Below are 21,138 nucleotides of genomic sequence, written 5' to 3'. Positions count from 1 at the left end.
CACTCCCTAACACCATACACAAAAATAAGCTCAAAATGGATTAAAGACCTAAATGTAAGGCCAGACACTATCAAACTCTTAGAGGAAAACATAGGCAGAACACTCTATGACATAAATCACAGCAAGATCCTTTTTGACCCATCTCCTAGAGTAATGGAAATAAAAACAAAAATAAACAAATGGGACCTAATGAAACTTCAAAGCTTTTGCACAGCAAAGGAAACCATAAACAAGACGAAAAGACAGCCCTCAGAATGGGAGAAAATATTTGCAAATATTTGCAAATGAAGCAACTGACAAAGGATTAATCTCCAAAATTTACAAGCATGAGCAAAATTTACAAGCATGAGCTCAATATCAAAAAAACAAACGACTCAATCCAGAAATGGGCAAAAGACCTAAATAGACATTTCTCCAAAGAAGATACACAGATTGCCAACAAACACATGAAAGGATGCTCAACATCACTAATCATTAGAGAAATGCAAATCAAAACTACAATGAGGTATCACCTCACACCAGTCAGAATGGCCATCATCAAAAAATCTACAAGCAATAAATGCTGGAGAGGGTGTGGAGAAAAGGGAACCCTCTTGCACTGTTGGTGGGAATGTAAATTGTTAACAGCCACTCTGGAGAACAGTATGGAGGTTCCTTAAAAAACGAAAAATAGAACTACCAATAGGACCCAGCAATCCCACTACTGGGCATATACCCTGAGAAAACCATAATTCAAAAAGAGTCATGTACCACAATGTTCATTGCAGCTCTATTTACAATAGCCAGGACATGGAAGCAACCCAAGTGTCCACTGACAGATGAATGGATAAAGAAGATGTGGCACATATATACAATGGAATATTACTCAGCCATAAAAAGAAACGTAATTGAGTTGTTTGTAGTGGGGTGGATGGACCTAGAGACTGTCATACAGAGTGAAGTAAGTCAGAAAGAGAAAAATAAATACCGTATGCTAACTCATATATGGAATCTAAAAAGCAAACAAACAAAAAGGTTCTGAAGAACCTAGGGGCAAGACAGGGATAAAGACGCAGCTGTAGAGAATGGACCTGAAGACACGGGGAGGGGGATGGGTAAGCTGGGACGAAGTGAGAGAGTGGCACGGACTTATATATACTACCAAATGTAAAATAGATAGCTAGTGGGAAGCAGCCGCATAGCACAGGGAGATCAGCTCGGTGCTTTGTGACCACCTAGATGGGTGGGATAGGGAGGGTGGGAGGGAGACGCAAGAGGGAGGGGATATGGGGATATATGTATACATATAGCTGATTCATTTTGTTATAAAGCAGAAACTAACACACCATTGTAAAACAATTATTCTCCAATAAAGATGTTTAAAAAAAAAAAAAAAAACCTGATCCTCACCAAAACACTGGGAGGAATCATATCCATAGCCTTCGCTCACCATCTCTTTAATAACTGAAGATTATTGACCCACAGAGCGTGATGGTTAGAATGAAGGCTCTCCAGTTAGGCTAGACTGTCTGGGCTTGAATCCCAGCACAACTGCTCGTCAGTGGGACCTGCAGCAGGCTGCTGAGTCCTCCCTGGTTTGTTACTCAGAGTGGTAGTGATACTCTTCTCTGTGGGAGTGTTGAGTACATTAACTAAATACATGCATGTAAAAGTGCCCAGTGAGCATAATATATATTTTTAATTGCTATTCTATTATTTAAGCCTAACAGCTGACTTCTGGAAATGATATTATGCCCATTTTATAGATATGAAAACTGAGGTTCAAATAAATACGTAAATCTCAGTAATCAAGTGGTAAAAAGCTAAGATTTAAATTCAACACAGTCAGACTTAAACGCTTATATTTTCATTATACCTTGTGTGTCTTACTTGTGCTCATGCATTTTGAATATTGCGTCCTGATAGAAAACTTAGTCACTGATTTAACCTTATTTCATAGAATCCAAAACATCATCCATTTTAGGATGCAGGTTTCGCATCCACGGGTTCAGCCAACCGAGGATCGAAAATATCCTGAAAAAAATCTACAGATAAAGTTCCAAACAGCAGCATTACATTGTGTTTGCAACTATTTACATAGCATTTACACTTTATTAGGTATTATGTGTAATCTGGAGATGACTTAAATTATATGGAGGATGACACCAGGTCATTTTATAGATGGGATTTGAGCATCCTCGGATTTTGGTATCCTGGGGGGTCTTGGAACCAACCTCCCACAGATGCTGAGGGACGACTGTACACCATTATTTTATGTACTGCTAGGAAAGAAAGTAAGGTGCCAGTTAAGGTTTGATAGTCTTTATTTTATACTTACTGAAAGAATTTTTAGACTTAGGATAAACATAGATTTTTATCATGTCACATGCACACACAGAAGGAAAATATAAGCAAAATAAATTGATGAAGGCAGTGATAACTACCACTCCACTGTAATCTGCCCAAAAACAGGCGCTTAAAGTCATCAATTGTAAGTTTCATTTTGTTTTCAGTGATGTTAGAAAGTTTAAAAGGTGGGGAGGAGGGTATATTGAAACTGATGAGCTACAGTAAACCTCTAGGAATGAATGGCTACTTTTTCAGAGATTAAGTAAGTGTATTAGTTAAACTCAGCTTCTGTATCAAAGACTCAAGAGTAGCAGTAGCTTAAGTAAAGACAAGGTTATTTCCCTTGAATGTCGCAGAATTCTGGCCCGTGGCTTCGCAGTGCTCAATGCCTCCAGCCAGAAGGGGGGCACAGCAAAGGCCAGACCTCCCCAGAGTGTTACAGGGCCACACCTGACTACAAGGGAGATTCGGAAATAGAATCTGTGTCACAGAGGATTTGTGTGCTCAGCTGTGACGCTAGGACTCTCATGTTAAGGGAAGAAGGAGAAATGGATTTGGGGGGAAATTAGTATTCTCCCACTGTAGTCTATAGCCTTGGATTTTTTTTAACAGTGTTTATTTCATTTTGCAGAATTCATTCACATCAAAAAGATGAACCAGAAACTAGATTATCGCAGTAGGTTTGGGCTAGTAATATTTTATTCCAATAGTCATGAATTTGACGCCTCTGTCATCGTTGCAGTGTTGAGGATTGACTCTAAAATTATTTAACTTAAAAACGTTTTGTGACCTTCTAATGAATTTCCACTAACACAAATATTTAACAGCATCTTCTTGTGGGGCTAAGTTATAAATAAACCTCATGTCCCATATATGTTGCATTTTACTATGTATTCTTCTATCAGCTGTCTGTGCTAAAGTATGCTTCTTACCATTTTTTCTTATTCCTGAATTTTTCTCATTGCATTTGTATCTGCTTAAATGCAATTTAGATTGACGTTTATTCTTCCGTCAAAATTACTTAGCAGCTGGTAAGCAAGGTTCGATAATCTGATAGGTACATGTTTGAACAGAAGATACTAAATTAAAAACGTGAAAATGTGCCTCTGACACTTTATTATTTTTACAATTCCAACCAGAAGACTGTTCTGAATGACACACTCTCACATTTGTCCTTCCTGTGCTTTTCTGTTTCCATTTGTTGCACTTTATTCATTTTGTTACCCTAGTAAAATAAGTTTTGAGAGCTGGAATTAACAGTAAAGATTTTCAGAAGATTCCGTTTTTCCAAAGTTGCTTGCTTTAAAAAATAAAAGACCTTAACGTTTTAAAATTGTTTGCAAATACAAGTTTTCTTGATTTATTTTATGTAGATACAATTATGGCTTTGGGGTGTGTTAGCAATTAATTGTTTTCCAGTTAAATTGTGCCTAGATACTCCCTGTAACTGAAGTATCAGAAGTAAATAGAAATGACTGTTAATATAAGCCAATAATCCCATTTTTAGTGATCCCCATTTCAAGATGTGTTTATTGATTTTTATCTGTTTTTTGTTTTTGGATAGTCAGGGAAGAAAATAAACAGCAACCCAAATCCTCTTGTCCAAATGTCAGTTGGTCACAAGGCCCAGGAGAGCAAGGTAAGGCACCGGCAGTCTGACTGGGGCACTTCCCTGTGACCGCGCTGTCACTGTCACCAGTTGGGGGTGGCGCAGGCATCAAGACCATTGATTTATGAGTCTTTCTTTTGTTTTCTCAAATCAGTTGTTTGATAACCAGCTACTTAATTTGGTATCAAATATATTCATTTAAAAGTGACACGAATATGTTAATTATGCTTTTGCTTGATTTCATGGGTAGATGACGTGGGACAAATTCTAAGTTTCCTTTGAATGTCCTATTAATATTTTGTTTAAAAGACAACCAGCAGTGCACAGGAAGTCCCCTACATACGAACGAGTTTCTTTCTGAGAGTGAGTTTGTAAGTCCAATTTGTTCGTTAAGTCCCACAGAGTTGGCCTAGGTACCCAACTAACACAATCGGCTATATAGTACTGTACTGTAATAGGTTTATAATACTCTTCACACAAATAATACATAAAAAACAAACACACAAAATAAAGAAAACACTTTTAATCTTACAGTACAGTACCTTGAAAAGTACAGTAGTCCAGTCCAACAGCTGGCATCCAGGGGCTGGCATCGAGGGAACAGGCGAGGAGAGTGACCGACTTGGAGGAGGGAAAGGAGGGGTCGTCAGCAACAGGAGCCAGAGGGCAGGCTGCAGTTTCCCTCCGCCTGACGTGCACGGCACAGGCTCTGGTTCCTCTCTGGAACCGGATACACATTCGCGTCTTTGAAAGTTCACAGCTTGAAGGTTCATATGTAGGGGACTTGTTCAACAAATATGATTCTGTTCAAAAACTGAGAGAGGGCATTGCTGTTGCTGTAATATGTGCTACTTTCAGGAAACATTTCAGGAATTCCTCCCTTTTATTAACTGCTAACCATTCATCTAAGAAACTTCCTGACGTGCAGCAGTCCGCTGGCCTGGGGAGGTCGTGGAGTGAGGACCACACATGCAGATGGCGCATTGTCATGGGGCCTGGGACCCAGGCTGGGAGCTGCTGGCAGCTCATCCGCTGACACGCTCCGGACCTTCCACAGTTAACTCTTGATAGGACAGCCCAGAGGATGGGTGTCATCCGTAGCTGCCAAGTGCAATACTCGATAAACACAGTGTGGTAGTGCTTTGTCACAGCAAATATCCCAGAGCTGATTTTGGATATTTCTTTCAGATTCGGTACAAAACCAATGAACCTGTGTGGGAGGAAAACTTCACTTTCTTTGTTCACAATCCCAAGCGCCAGGAGCTCGAGGTGGAGGTAAGTGATTTGCATATTTACGGGGTTGTGTTTGTATCTCTGCGTCACATAGTCAACACAGGGAGAACCGCCATCGTGGGCCCACCAGATGTGTTCATGCCCTAGGTGTCGGGCGGGGGGCTGTCAGTTTTTAATTTTCAATTTTTGACTGACTGTTACTGGCATCCAGAGGTGCAGGGGGTGTTGGTGTTCACATGTTGGCACCACTGTCAGCCCTGCTGGACGTGCTTATTCTAGTCGCTTCCGTGTGGATACCTCAGGGTACTGCTCGTAATGACACTTCCCTTCCTGTTCCTTCCCCGCTGCCAGCCCGGCCTCGGTGTCAGTGGACACCTTTGCCTCCTTCCAGATCCTAAGGGCAAAGCCTTTGTGTTTCACTTCCTTATACTCCTCCTGCCGGTTTGCTGAGTGTTTTTGTAATGAATGGGTGTTGAATATTGTCAGAGACTTTTCTACAAGTATTGAGATGATCACGTGATTTTCCTTTTTAAGTTTGTAAATATGGTGAAATGCAGTGTTGACTTTTAAATCTTAAATCTTGCAAACATTTACTGGTTTTCAAGATTTAACATGAGAAAACCTTGCAAACAAACCTTTATTTGGACATAACCCCACTTGTGATGTAGTATCCTTTTTATTTGTTCCATTTAATTTGCTAAAATTTTAAGAATTTTTGCGTCATAAGTGAACAATAAAGGTATATTGTGCAGCACAGAGAACTAGAGCCATTGTTTTGTAATAACTTTAAATGGAGTACAGTCTATAAAGTTAATGAATCACTTTTAAATACTTGAAACTAATATAATATTATAAACTGTACTTCAATTTAAAAAAAATAAGATGGGATAACCTTTAAAACAAAGAATTTTTGCACTCCTCTTAAAATAATCTATAGTATCTGGACCTTGGATTTAAAAAAATAATTTTTAACGTTCTGTAAACTTAGTTATTTCATTAAAAAATGCTTTTGCGATTACAGTTTAAACAATAAGCAATCAGGCTGTTCGGTTTTTACGTGTAGTTAACTTACTTGATCATTGCTGTAGAGCCTATGAAACCACCAAAGTTCTTACCCCTTTTGGTTAAACTACCTGTATCTCAGCAACCTAACAGGAGTGGTTCCTGTTGCAGAGGCAAAGCTGAAGGTTATTATTCAGGAGCCAGAAATTGTCATGCAGTTAAAGCAGATATTGTACATTTTGAGTAGAAGTCTTAAAATAAACTTAGAAATGGGTCTTCTCCATGAACAAGTGTCACCACTAGAACTTGGCACACCACTAGGCATGTGTTTTGTCACCGTTTTCACAGGACTGAAGACATTTCCTTCTCATCTTCAGATTTGTGTGGACTGCTGCCTCTCAGCTCAGGGTCCTCGTAATGGATTCCTCGAACGGGGTTTTCTCTTTTTCGGGCTCATTATGACTATGTGATTGGGAGATGACCGGCCCTGTGACATGGCTACACTGTAGCATCACTATTTGCAATGTTTTGAGTCTCCCTGACGGGGTTTCCTACTGCGTTGTACATGGCGACAGGATGTAGAAGGAGGTGGCCGAAGATGGGGTTTGGGGCCTTCCCGCGTGTTCTGTCTCCATCCCCAGCGTTGAGCGCTCTGTCGTGTTTGGCAGGTGAAAGATGAGCAGCACCAGTGTTGCCTGGGGAACCTGAGGATCCCTCTCAGCCAGCTGCTCGCCTGCGAGGACATGACCCTGAACCAGCGGTTCCAGCTCAGTAACTCAGGCCCCAACAGCTCGCTGAAGATGAAGCTCGCCCTCAGGGTACTGCCGTCTCCAGAGCGCAGCTGGGGGAAGGGTCCTGGGTGGGCAGTGCCCGTGGTGCTCACGGTGCTGGGTGCGGGGCAGGGATGACAGGGACATGCTTTACGGGGAGTGTGAGTTTTCACATTGCTGCTGGCTGTGTAGCTCAGGGGAGAGATGACCAGGGCTTGGACTCCGACACCAACAGCAGCAGAGTTTCCAGGTTGCTTGAGCAGGCCCGGAATTGTTCCTTGGGCTTTCACATGAATCCCACCAGCCTTTTTTTTTTTTTTAATCCTTTTGTCCAGAAAGTATTGCTATCTGGATCAATAAAGTTTTCTGCTAATGTTAAATTTTCAAAGGTCATTCAGAAAAAAGAATTAAAAAAAACTCTGCAAGACAGTAGAGATTACAGGAAAAATATTGTCCAAAATAGACGATGATTCATTTGTAAGTACCTAAGGAAATGCTGAAAATAAAACTGGCAAACATACGGGAAAATGCTAAAACTCTCTAATTTTTAAAATGCAAATTAAAATGCAGAACCAACTTTTTTTTAAAGTAAAACAAAGTCTGTGGAAGGTGTGATGGAAACGGCCTCCTTGTGCCTGGTCACAGCCTTTCCAGAAGGGACTTCAGTGTCTTCAGCTGTAAACCACAGAGCCCTTTCTCTGGAAACCTGACTCCTGGTAATAACACAGAACTGGGGGTGTTGGCTGCAGCTTTACTTGGTAAAAGCGGGAAGAAGCTTCAGGCCGTCGGGATGACCCCCAATGCAGGGTGTAGACTGCTCAGGGACATGTGCACGCTCAGAGCTAATGTGAAAGGAAGCAAAGCAGGGAGGTGTTGCTCCCATGTCAACCCTAGGGGTCTGGCAGCCTCGCCCTTCCCCGGTCGCTGGTGGAGACGGTAGGATAAGGGTCAGTGTAGGATGGGATTTGTGGCTCGGGCTCTGCCACTGTCAAGCTGTCACCACTGTGCAGAAGAGTGGACAGGAGGAGGCCGGAGAGAGATGCACAGAAGTGTGGCTGGCACCACGCGGTGCTGTGATGGTTACCCGCATGTGCCTTTTTCTACACTTTCTGTAATATGGTAGGATAGCTGAACAGAGAGGCCAGATTGTTTTTCATGTTTTGTGCCAAGCTTTAAAGAAACGTTTGCAAATGAGTATCTCTAAAGCTGTTCATGTATGAGGCTGTTACCAGTGTCACCCGTTTTAATTTTGTATCTATTTTCACCTCAAGGTACTCCACCTTGAAAAGCAAGAAAGGTCTCCAGACCACCAGCACTCAGCTCAAGTAAAGCGACCCTCTGTTTCCAAGGAAGGGAGAAAAATATCTGTCAGATCTCAGATGTCTGCATCGCCAGGCACTGGTGACAGCAGCACAGCCCCATCCACGCCGGTCATGGGGGGCTGCGATAATAAGCCAGGTGTGGAAGAGAGAGCCCAGCCCGCAGAGGCCAGCCCGCAGGGTCCGCGGGACCTGGGCAGAAGCTCCTCCAGCCTCCAGGCCGGCAGCACCGGCTCCCCCAGCCACGTCTCTGTCAAGGAGCCCACCCCAAGCATCGCCTCAGACATCTCGCTGCCCGTCGCCACACAGGAGCTGCGACAGAGGCTGCGGCAGCTTGAGAAGTAACTAGACGCCCCTTGCTCTTGCTGAATTGGCTCTTGACCCGCGGGCTGCAGGGAGGGAACGCGGTCCTAAGCCAAACAGCTTTCAGGCAGTGTGGCCCTTTCGCTCACCGAGCCTTTGGCTTTCAAAGTAAACCTGCCATTTTCCAGGGCCTAGTATTTGGCTTATTTAAAGCTTAGGAACAGTGAGGGGATCCTCAGACCAGGAAGGCAGAGTCTAAAGCTGACCTGACACGGAAAGGCTTGGCGGAAGCTGGACACGTTTGTCACGTGAGAACAGGTCCTGCTCTTTCATGCTTGACCCCTACCCATTTCACCACCCAGCGGGTTTGTCTGTCTGTGGATGTTTGTGTGGATTTCTCACTTACGCCCCGTGAGTCATGGGCGTGTCCGTGGTTTCCTTAGATAAGGACAAAGTCTGCAGTTACCCTAACGTGAGCCTTTTCCCCTCAGCAGGGGGAGTGGATTGCTCTTTGGGGCGGTCTCCTCTTTGCTGCCCTGCGGTGTGCTGAGCACGGAGCAGAGGCCGAGGTGTGGAGCCTGTGGCCCGGGGCTCAGCCGGGGCAGGCGGCCGTAACCCATGCGCAGAGCAGCTCTGCTCGTGGCTGCAATTTCAGGAGAAAGGAAGCAGTCCCTGTCTCTCCCTTGCTCTAGAAAGAAATAGAATTTTAAATAAGAAAACAGTTTTTCCCAGGAGCTAAATTTGGGGAGAAACCGAGAAGATCTCGGAGCTGAGTCAGAGCCGTCATTGGTTGTCCTGGAGCTGGTGCCTCAGCCTGAGATGGGGATGGAGGGGAGGGGGTGTGACCTCATCAGACGACCCGTGAGGTGCACAGCAAGGGGCTCTGAGAAAGGAGCGCAGATTTGGGCAGTTCTAGGGTAGACGTAGCTTCAGAAACTCTGAAGAGTGGATGCTTGTAAGGAGAGGCCTGTGTCTTGTTTTCACTTTGGGCCACATGGTTGTCAGCAGTTGGGTTATAGTGAACCCTCGGAGGAAATATGAATCCAGCTGGTCCGTTCATACCCAGAAGTTCAGACTAGGTTCATGTTCATGGGTGCTTTGCTTCCCGCTTTCTGAGTGAATGAACGTGCTCACAGCCGCTGTGCTGTCTGAGGAGTGCTCTCACTCTCGGCTTTGTTTCCTCAGTGGGACGACCCTGGGACAGTCCCCGCTGGGGCAGATCCAGCTGACCGTCCGGCACAGCTCGCAGAGGAACAAGCTGGTGGTGGTCGTGCACTCCTGCAGGTGAGCCGGGCTCTCGGCTCTCGCGTCACGGACAGCAGTTTGTTTCATTTACAGACGAGAGCAAGTAGGCGATACTGCAGTTAGATACCGTAGTCCTGGTTTTCAGGTTCTTAACCTTGTTTCATAACATTTCCTGTTACTAACCATTTTGGTTGCTTTGTAACACTCCCTTAAACTGCCATACTGCAGTTCATAAAACATTCCCTGTGGTTGAACGTTTACAACATGATAATAAGCATAGTTTTCTTTTAGTGAAGTGTCTTTTGGGGATTCAATTTCCAGGAGTGGATTTATAACAGTTCAGAGAATTCAGGCAAGTCTGTGGGATAGTGACAGGAATAGCTGTAGTTGTTCGGGAAGAGCCCACGAGCTCTTTTCCCCACAAGCAGGACGGTTTGTACCGGTTCGGTAAACGTAATGTGATGTGACGGTGTTGCTTCAGTTTGTGTTTGATGACTGATGATGGTGTGGCGCTGATTATTTTCCTTTATGTGACTTGATTGTCTCACTAGTAGCTGTGATGGAGATATGTGGTAGAAATATTTGGATGTTATAAAAAGGCGTGGAAGCAGGAAAGTAAAATTAGTAACACTTAGAAACATGATTATATAAATGTCGAGTTCACTTCACTACCTATTTATTGAGCACCGTCTATGTTTCTGCTGCCGAGATAATTACTATGTGAGATTCCGGAGCAGCAGTCTGATTCAGAGGACTCTCCCTCGTGGGCTTTCGGTCCATCAACAAGTGAACAATTGGAAGTGGTTGCAGGGACAGCTGACCCTTGAACAGCGTGGGTTTGAGCGGCATGGCTCCACCTACACGAGGAGCTTTTCAGTAGTAAATGTCACCACCCTACACGATTTGCAGTTGGTTGACTCCAAGGATGCGGAACCACATATGCGGAGGGTTGGAGCCCTTAACCTCCACGTGGTTCAAGGGTCGGCTGCAATTAAATACTAGCATGTTTGGCCCAGTTGTCCGAGGACGAGAGCAGCGTGAAGCTGCGTGAAGGAGGTGGGCCTGCATCTGTGAAGCGTTCGGGTGGACGAAGGGCAGAGGGTGGGGTCCATGGCCTGAGCAGGAGCCGGGGAGGGGTCTCCCGCGAGGCTGGCCGCGTCCCCTCACTGGGAGGGGATAGTGAAGCAGTGTGGAAAGATGATTCTCTGCGGGTCAGAACATCCCCCAAACCCTGGGCGCAGGAAATGGGGCAGAGGCCACCTCTGCAGAGCCGCTGACCAAAGTGCGCATGGGAAGGAGGCAGTCACGGGATGCAAGTAAAACCAGGTAGTAAGTTCCAGTGCGGTGCTCCTTAGATAGATTAGGTATCTAGGTATCTAATCTTAGGTAGATTCTAATACCGAGCATTCTCTGGTCTGTGTTATAAGAAATCTCATTGCCTTCTCTGAAGACGGCTCTGATCCCTACGTCCGCCTGTATTTGTTACCGGACAAGAGGAGGTCAGGAAGGAGAAAAACACACGTGTCAAAGAAAACGCTGAACCCCGTGTTTGATCAGAGGTACGCGTCCACTCAGTGGGGTAGACAGTTGTGTTCACCACTCAAGGAAGGCCTGGTGGTGCCTTGGAATGATGGAGGCATTTACACCAGTGAGAGCATGAGTGAAAAACGCCTCCCGAAGAGCGGTCATAAACTTGTTAACATAAATAAATAAATAGGCATTTGAGCATCACATCGTGAATCCTCAGGCCACACTCCACCAGCCTTGGCCTGTGCACGTGTGGAGAAATAGTAAGTCGAATGGTGTTGATATCCATTAACTCAGTTACTAGTCACTTAATCATGGTTTCTCACCAGTGACTTTATTTACGCAGAGATGAGAAACCGATGGGCAGGCACCCGGTCCTGGTGTGGGTGTCTGGCTCAGCCGCAGCCTCTAAGAGTTCCTGCAAACCTGGGGTTCAGGCTGCTCGCTCTTGGGAAGGCCGTCCATGTCCACCTGTCCCCGCGTCCCCACGAGGCCCCCGACCTTGTCCTCTGCTTTGCCAGCTTCGCTTCTGGAGGCTTTTGTTCTGCAGCATCCGGTTTCAGCCTCCAGAAGGTGCCTGCAGATCCCCTCCTCTGTGAGGCTGCTTCTCGGACACCCCACTTCTGTTCACTTGCAGGCTTGGAGCTCACCCTCTTTGGGGGAGCGGACTGGTGGGCCCCCCAGTGTGTCGCACACCATGGCCCACGTTTTACACTGGGAGTCAGGTGTTGTGTCCACACGGGGCAGCCACAGGGGTCAGCCTTTCGCATGTTTAGGATTCCAGTCTCCTCTTATGTTTGGAGAATAATGGAAAAATAAAAAACTTTGAGTCTTCCTGAAGGGCCAGGTCCAAACATCTAGCAGGAGAGATCAGTTTTATAATAAAAAATGAACATCACATTTGGAATGGTCTCATAAGCTGCAATGTCATTTTTTAGTTACGGTAAAACAGAGCAAAATTATGGAGAAATTTAAGGATGATCCTCTGTTTTCCACTTCAGCTTTGATTTCAGTGTCTCGTTGCCGGACGTGCAGAGGAGAACCTTGGATGTGGCCGTGAAGAACAGCGGTGGCTTCCTGTCCAAAGACAAAGGGCTTCTCGGCAAAGTAAGTTCGGAAAAAAAAAAAAAATCCTACGCTTTGTAAAAATTAAACACTTAACCCAGAGTACTCTTTTTAGACTAGATTTATGTACGAGGATAAACCACGTCAGCTAAGCTGCTGTGAGTGGTTTGTGAGCCGGTATCAATGTGAATTATCCCCCCTGGTACTTTGTGATAACTTCCTGTCAAGACTGTTGGATACAGGAAGGGCCTCTTGGGTATAATTGACCATATAGGTCATGGGTGGATCATAAGGGTAGAAAAGTTGAAAAGTGAGAGGCTGAAAATGAGGGAGAGTGTGTTGCCAGAGAAGATCGGAAGCGATGGTGAGAGGCCTGAAACCCACTGTTGCAGGCCTTTTCTCACCACAGGTCCTGGTCGGTCTGGCATCTGAAGAACTCGCCAAAGGCTGGACCCAGTGGTGAGTGCCCCCCAACAGACAGACACAGAGCCCCGTGCGTCCAATCAGGAGCGCTTCCCCTGTGACCGTGTGTCTTCCTGTGTCTCAGGTACGACCTCACGGAGGATGGGACGAGGCCCCACGTGGTGACGTAGGCTGCGCTGGCCGAGGAGCCCCCGCTGTATCCGCCAGCCCCGTGCCGACACGCAGCCTACACAGACGCACCCATGCTCTTTTTATAATTTCATGTACTTGGTTACTTGTCCCTTAGTGGTTACTTGTCCCTTAGTGGTTTTATAAAACATTGACGTTTTAGACGTATTTGGCCATTATTAGCATTAAGTTTTGTATGTTTAATTTCCTCTAGTATTTGACCAGTTTTTTCGGCGTGCATAGGGTAGTGGTCAGCCGTTGTGTGCATAAAGCTGTATGTCAGCTGTCTCTCCTAGGAAGCCGATACACGGTTGTGCTTTTTTATTGCTTTGTTTTGTATATCACTGAGGTGCACTATGCTGTGTAAATAGACTATTTTTTATAATCTCTACATGCTGGTTTGAATTCAGAAGAAAATGGATCAAGGAAATATATATATTTTTTTCTTCTAAAACTTATTAAATTCTTATGACAAATAACCGTTTTTGTCTCTGCAGGAAAAAGCTCTCAGTGACCTATTTTTTGGTGTTTCTTTTTCAAAAGAAAAGCTGAAAGATTAGTAAATATTAGTATATTTCTGCCCATTATGAATGATGAAAGAATGTATTCAAAGTATTTACACTTTCATAAATATAAAGATGTATTATTGAGAAGTCAGTTGAAGTGCTTATCAGGAAAAATGTCACATAACTGAGTTATATAAAATATTAAGAGAGTTGTCATGGTTCATAAATCATAGTGCACTAGTCTGAAATTTCTTACGTAAAGTGGAATGTCTCAAGTTTACTTCCAGTTGCTGTTGTAACTTACTCATGAAACAGTGCAGATACATAATCATACTCTTCCTGAAATGTAATACAGACGGATTTTAAATGTTAGCAGTTAGTCTGTTGTGAAATTTACAGTGTTTTTCAGCCCGAAAAGAAAGACAAACTCACGTTGTCCCCGTAGAGGCTGTGAGGTAGGTCGGGGTGAGTAGCTAGGAAGTCGCGGCGGGAGCCGACGCCGGCCCGTGATCGTCAGCGTGACGCACACAGAGGACAGAGCCCCCGAGCCGGCGCCAGCCACCACCGCAGCCCCGGGGTTCCGGCACAGCGGCTGCTGGTTGTAAGGAACCCCTTACTGGGTTTCCTCACTTTATGCCATGACTGACCTCAGTATTGGGATATTGTTATACAACTTTTATTTGGGAATATTTTTCTTCTTAGATTATGAAAAGCATGTTTTAGATACTTAAAGGCCGCAAGCCTCTTACGAGGTGAGGCTCCATAGCCGTGCGGTAGCTGTGCATGCCCCGAGCACAGGGTGCACGTGTGCAGAAAGAGCTTTAAGGATTCTGAGACGTGAGGTGCAAATGACTTCCTTAGCCAGAGGGCACCGTACAGCTACGTAGTGATCCCGGGGAAAATAGAGCTGTGAGACTGAGTCAGAGACCTCACTAGGGCCCCCGCCATGGACTCCTGGGCGTGACCGGCCTGCCCAAGTGCCTGTGTGGACGCCACCGCTGCTCCTGCCCTCTGGCGGGTTTCAGTGGTGTCCACCGCACACCTTGAACCCTGGGTGTGCGTGTGATGGGGCCTGTAGCCTTGCAGTACATCTCACGCAGTCGTGCAGACCCAGTGCTCTCGCAGCTTCCTGGGTCATGAAGCTTCTCCGAAGCCCCAGCAGAGACCATCTCCTCTGTCAGCACAGGAGGGCCTTACGAACGTGGTGACACTCAGGGGTGTGTGCTCGGGAGACACCTAACTCTGGTACTGCAGCAGCGTGAGAAAGACAGGTAATTCCTAAATCTAGTTGCCTGCCCGTGATATTAGATCTTTGGAGATTTTTTAAAAATTAGGTTTGTTGTGGGAATTCCCTGGTGGTCCAGTGGTTAGGACTCGATGCTCTCACTGCCAGGGGCCCGGGTTCGATCCCTGGCTGGGGAACTAAGATCCCACAAACCACGCAGTGCAGCCAAAAAAAAAAAAAAGTTTGTTGCAGGGCTTCTGGCAGTGGTCCCCAGCCTTTTCGGCACCAGGGACCGGTTTCGTGGAAGACAGTTTTTCCATGGACTGGGGGTGGGGTGGGGGAAGAGGGCTCGGGCGGTAACGCCAGCGATGGGGAGCGACGGGGAGCGGCAGGTGAAGCTTCGCTCGCTCGCCCGCCGCTCGCCTCCTGCTGTGAGGCCAGGCTCCTAACCGGTCCTCCTTCCCGGGGTTGGGGACCCCTGGCTCCTGGCATATTTCTAAGACAGGAGAAACACTCACTGAAATGTAGCATACCAGTGATTTCTACCAACATCCCCAGCTTTTGGGTTTTGTAGCCACGTGGTTCACCTGTTCAATGTGTATTTTACATGGTGGAATACTTCAGTTAAGCAATTAGGCAAAATAAATGCCATGAAAGGTACAAAACCCAAACAAAGCCAATTAGCATGATGCCCACCCTCTGTGTGGATCGTGGGGCTGGACACAGACCCAGCAAACAGCTCCATGCTCTTTGAAAGGAAAGGGGTGACTCTGAGGTCCCTGAAACACCTCCCAGGTAGGATTCTGTCTTGATGGCCGATGGGTGTTTTGGGAACCTCTTGTGTCCAGTTGGGCAGCTGGGACTCAGTATCAGGCCAGACCTCCGGCCGGGCTCCAGGAGCCTGGCGATGGACACTCCATTCTCAAAACCTTCATGGCCGGTGGTTCTGAATAATTGATTCATCTGGGAAAAGGGAACTTTAGCTTTTCTACCTGGAGCCAAACCAATGGAGGGGAAATTAGCAGTGGTTAATTTGAATTGTTACTTTGTTGCTTATCCTGTGCCTTAAAGTAGGAAGTGTGAGGCAGTTGCTTCAGGTTAAAACAGAAGGAGCCTTGCAGCTGAATTCACCACAGTTTCTTCCTCATCCAGAGGTCAGCCCTCCTTTGTCAAGCACTGAAGCCTGATGCAGTCAGCGTGTGTGTTTATATTGTGGTTGTTGCTTTAACTCCAGTCCAGCTGGATGGCCCGCTGTGGATGGAACACAGCAGAGGGTTTATTGTAGAATGCCCTTTCCGCTCAGCTAATTTTACACGACAGTGCATGTGTTTATTCAATAAAACTTTTCTGTTAGCTCACTTGTGATTTGTTCTTCCTTTGTCTTTTGGAGTAAAATTTTTAGTGTGGAAGCAGATAATTTGAAAAGTGGTTACAGTCTAGTATTTACATTTGCTAGTTGTTAATTCTTTCATTTTCAAGAGAACTACCTCAGGGCACTGATGTTACTCCTTTTGTTTCCATCGTAATTTGACTATTCTCTGCCTACCTCAGACTCTGAGTTTTGGAAACAGCTCTTCTGAGAGATAGTCATGAGTAGAAAAAGCAGTCTTGAGAACCAGAGCACTGAGAAGGGATGGAAGAGGGTCTGGTTTGAACAAGCGGCGGGGAGCCACTAGAGGTGCCACTGCTGTTGGCATCCCCTGCCGATGGTCGGGGTGACTGAGGCGAGTCTCAAGAGTCTAGCGTCAGCCTCCCTGTTAATCAGCTCACTCCGCACCATCACAGTAGCATAATCCCAGTTTAGCTTTATTTAAAACCATTTCCCGCCTGGACTGTAAGTGTCCAAAGCAGAGGTTATGTGGGTGTTATTTAAATCTTTTCCAACTGTTCCTAGCACACAGTTGGTGAATAAATATCAGTTGAATAAAGGCTGAGTAAACCTGGCAGACCTTAATTAACATCAATTTGTCCTAACAAGTTTCCATTTAAGGAAAGGTGGACACCTATTGATAGTTCTTAGTTCGGGCTAAAGAGAAAGGTGCTGGTAAACATAGCAAAGAGTACACCCTATTGAGACAAAGGCCATAGTCTGAGAAATAATTGAGAAACAATTGAGGCAGAAAAGTGGGAAATGAGCCAGGAGGTCTGTCTGTATTTAGTGTTAATCTGGAAATCCTGGGCAACACGATAGGGAAAGAAAAAGATTATAAATTTTGTATTGGGAAAGAAGGTCATTTTCAAATATGAGATTGCCTGTGTGAAAAACCTAAGAAAATCATCTGAAAACTTTTGAATCGAACAAGTATTTAATAAAGGGTCAGTTATAAAAACATACAAATCTCTGTGGTTTATACACTAACATTGATAGCGACTAGAAAATATAATGGAGAAAAGCGTACAGCAGCCCTGGAACCACAATAGCAGTGAAAACCTGCAGCTGTTGGGAGGGGGCAGGGTGGGTTCATCGCTTCCCAAGAGCCCTGTCCCCAGAGAACTGCCACTGTTTGGCTCAGCTGGCTCCTGGGGAAACCACGTGGAAAACAAACAGTGGCAGTTGTTTAACACATCAGGTCCCTGGGGTGGCGATACAAGTTGGGACAACAGGACGCTGACCAAAAAATTTTAAAGGAAAACGTGGGAAATTGATGTCCAAAAGGGGCTTGGGAAAACTGGCATTCCTGGGGCTCTAGAAAGATGTGCAAGTGCAGGGCTGTGCACGTGTCCAGGAAAGGCCCGTGCGAGTGAGCCCGGACCTGTCACTGCTCCAGCTGCTGTTGAGGCACCGTGCAAGCAGGAGGTGGAGGCTGCGGCATCCCCCCCCCCCCGCCCCCCCGCACACACACACACCAGCCCTCAGCAGATACTGGGAGATGAGTCCAAAGTACTAGAGAGACCTCTGCCCAGTCACTAGCTGACCAGGTCGGCTAACTGAGCAGAGACTTCAGAGGCAGCACAGAGCAAAGGATATAGCTTTTAGGGGACTCATCCAAGAAGGTTACTAAGCGAAAAATATCTAAGCTATGGGGAGGGCTCTTACAGTGTTGCCACGGTATTATTTTAAATGTTCGGTTTTCAACAACAACAGAACATGAGACGTTCATAGAAACAGGATAGTATGGGCCACACACGGGGAAAAAGCAGTCATGGAAAGTGCCCCCAGGAAGCCCAGATGTAAGTAGACGGAGACCTTAAATCAGCTATTATGTAAGTATGTTCAAAGAAAACTGTGTCCAAAGAATTCACGGAAAGTATGAGAATGATTCTCAGCAAAATAGAGAATGGCAATAAAGACAAATTATCAAAAGGAAATAAAAATTCTGGAGTTTAAAATACAGTAAGTGTAATGTACATTTCACTAAAGTTCAACAGTAGATTTGAGCAGACAGAAGAATCAGCAAACTTGAAGATGAGTCACTGAGACGATCTCATCTGAGGACAAAAAGAACAGAATGAAGAAGAATGAACAGGGCACCAACTTACACACAGTGAAGTCCCAGAGGGGAGGGGGAAGCAGGGCCAGAAATTACATTGAGGAGATGATGGGCAAGCATGCTCGGATTTGATGGAAAACATTACACATTAAAGAAACAACGGACTCCAGGTGGGATAAACTTAGGCCCACGCCAGGCACATTTCAGCCAAAGGGTGGAAAGTCAATCTTAGACCATCTCCCACAAGGATTCCTCGATGAGATACTGCTGACTGCTTACCTGAAACCACAGAGGCCGGGACGGGGGTGACGATGCAAGGTGGTGGAAGAGCCCCACCTCCAACAAGAGTTCTTCAGAATGAAGGAGGGTGTGGGTATCCCCAGGTTGTCTTTTTTCACTGTTGCTGGCCCACCTGCCCTGTAAGAACCACTAAAGGGACGGATGTCTCTGCATCCGTACATCTCGTTAGATGTCCCCTTGTTTCTACCTGGAGTGGCCCAGGGGCTAAGAGCGAGGCTCCCAGTCACGCTGGGAGCATGGAGGCTCCCACGCTCAACCCGCCCCGCCCCACGTGACCTGGAGCAAGTGCATCATACATGCATGCAGGAGTGGGCACGCATATGTGTGTTGCATATGCACGTTGAGTGTGCATACATGTGCCTAGTATTGTGTGTGCGTGCACATGTGAATGTGTGCTTGTGTGCGTGCATGTATGTACTGTGTGTGCATGTGTATGTGTGAGTATGCATGTGTATGTTTAGCTCCTCCAAGACCATCTTCTCAAGCCCAGGGTCTCAGCCTGGATCCCCCTGAAAGTAGAGCCTACGGCGCGGCTTGGGTGCATGTGGTTGTTCGGAACGCGGGCCTGTGAGGGCGACTTCTTCCTTTTGTTCTAGTCTCTGAAACAGTTTGCATAAGACAGTGGTCATCTGTTTCTTAAAAATTTGGTGAAATTTGCCTATAAAAATTTCTGAGCCTGATGTCTTTTAAGAAGATTTTGATTACCCGTTCATTTTAACATTTTGTATTAGTTTATTTTCAGTTCCTTATCAAATCAGTTTTGAAGATTATCTACCTCATGCTTTCCAATTTATTGGAAAACTATTTCTTATGAATTCAATATCTTTATTATATTTGTAGCTGCATCTCCTTTTAATTTCCTGACATTGTTTATGTGTACCTTCTACTTTTTTCTTGATTAGACTTGCTAGAAATCCACTTATCTTACTAGTTTTGTAAAGACCTTGCTTATTATTTTATTATATGAATTGTTTTGTTTTTGTATTAAATTCTGCTCTTGCCTCCTTTTCTGTCTTCTTTGGCTTACAGAGTTGAACATCAAACTTATTTTCCATCTTTCTTATTTTTTATTTTTATTTATTTATTTTTTGCGGTACGCGGGCCTCTCACTGCTATGGCCTCTCCCGCTGCGGAGCACAGCCTCCGGATGCGAAGGCCCAGCGGCCACGGCCCACGGGCCCAGCCGCTCCGCGGCACGTGGGATCCTCCCGGACCAGGGCACGAACCCGCGTCCCCTGGATCGGCAGGCGGACTCCCAACCACTGCGCCACCAGGGAAGCCCTCCGTCTTTCTTTTAAAACAATTACGTTCATTTAAGGCTAGAAATTTTACCCTACATCCTGCTCCAGCCTCACCTCCCAAGTTTTGGTAAGTACACACTTTCATCTAGATCTAGGCATGTTCTAATTTCTATTGAGATTTACTCTTTATTCCTTGAGTTACGTAGAACTCAAGGAATAAGTTTCAAAGCATGATGCCCCACCCCCCCTTTTTGGTGTTGGTTATGAATTTAATTGCACTGAGGTCAGAGAAGATGTCTACACGACATTGATTCTTTGGGGAGAGATTGAGCTCATCCCCTTGCCCCTGTCTTTGCCCTCCTGGCCCCTGGTCCAGAGCAAGTCTTAAAGGATGTTCTGAGACCCCACTCCATGGGGAGAGTTGAGATTTTGAGATAGCAGTTCCTGCGACCAAATGAGAGAGGGACTTGACATGGCTGCTGGTCGGGAGCTGTGTCTGGGTCTGTGGCTCCTGTGCCAGAGGCACTGGGTTTTGAGCCTTTCTGCTTCTTTTCCTGGGCAGGTGGGTCTGCCTGGCCCTTGGCTGCAAGCAGACAGCCCAGACCTGGTCTCGGTCCTCCGTGGGGCATGCCCAGCCCACTTGCCCGAGGAACCGCACTCGCTGCACCTGCCTGTCCGTGGCCTGCACCCTCGTGGCCTCAGGACCTTGTTCTGCATTCGTGTTCGAACCATTTATGCTTCACTGGCACAGAGATGCATTTTCGGTTCTGTCTGTTTGCATCCTATCTCCCATAGCTGCTAGGAGCAGGGGAAGTGAGCAGAAGCATGCCCTCACTGCGCATCGTAACCCACAGCACTCATGTCTGTGTCATCCTGCGAGAAAGGGGTCACCTGACAGTCTTGGGCTGGTGACTGACGCCTCCTCTTCCTCAGAAGCCTTGGTCCCACCAGGTGGCGCTGCCACCACTGTGATGCCTTGCGGCTTTTAAAGGTTCCCGTAAGGAGCCATTTCATTCATTTCTGCGTGTATTTTAGAGCCAGAAGGAGCTTCTAGTTGTTACAGCTCTGCCTCCCATCTTCCAGGCGAGGAGCCAGGCTCTCAAGGAAAATGATTTGCCCAGGATCTCGTAGCTAATTGCCAGAGCCAGGTAAGCCCCACCAGCGTGTTTTACAGGCATCTCAGGATGACAAACTTGCCAAATAAGGAGGCTTCTTCTAAACTAGAGGTATAGCCAAATCAAAACACAACAAAATACTTGCAGTAGAATTATTCTTATAAGATTAAATGGGTTGATGGCCCATTACTTCAGTTATTATTTTACTAAACTATCTCAATATCACAAAAATATTTAGACCATCCCTTGAATTTAATTTTTCAGTAGCAGCCAATAATTACAGTTTCTTTACTCTTTCACAAATGGACTTGTAGGAAAATATCCAATA

General features: G+C 45.8%; 1 protein-coding gene across 2 annotated transcripts in view; it reads left to right on the top strand.

The window, feature by feature from the left end:
* ESYT2 (extended synaptotagmin 2) overlaps nt 1-13,870 on the top strand; it is a 76,457-nt gene extending 62,587 nt beyond the window's left edge. For both annotated transcript variants that reach the window (XM_024753177.1, XM_024753176.1), the window contains 9 exons: nt 3,893-3,967; nt 5,126-5,212; nt 6,841-6,990; nt 8,214-8,602; nt 9,750-9,848; nt 11,237-11,368; nt 12,338-12,443; nt 12,811-12,860; nt 12,949-13,870. In XM_024753177.1, the coding sequence (XP_024608945.1) occupies nt 3,893-3,967; nt 5,126-5,212; nt 6,841-6,990; nt 8,214-8,602; nt 9,750-9,848; nt 11,237-11,368; nt 12,338-12,443; nt 12,811-12,860; nt 12,949-12,994 (1,134 nt within the window). In that variant the 3' untranslated portion in view covers nt 12,995-13,870. The remainder of the gene's footprint in view (nt 1-3,892; nt 3,968-5,125; nt 5,213-6,840; nt 6,991-8,213; nt 8,603-9,749; nt 9,849-11,236; nt 11,369-12,337; nt 12,444-12,810; nt 12,861-12,948) is intronic.
* Nucleotides 13,871-21,138: the final 7,268 nt, after the last annotated feature.

This window comes from Neophocaena asiaeorientalis, unplaced genomic scaffold (genome assembly GCF_003031525.2).
Source record: "Neophocaena asiaeorientalis asiaeorientalis breed wild unplaced genomic scaffold, Neophocaena_asiaeorientalis_V1.1 scaffold576, whole genome shotgun sequence".
In the NCBI taxonomy this organism is placed as follows: Eukaryota; Metazoa; Chordata; class Mammalia; order Artiodactyla; family Phocoenidae; genus Neophocaena; species Neophocaena asiaeorientalis.
The sequence above is the reverse complement of the archived record's forward strand: the minus strand, read 5'-3'. Positions and strand labels throughout refer to the sequence as shown.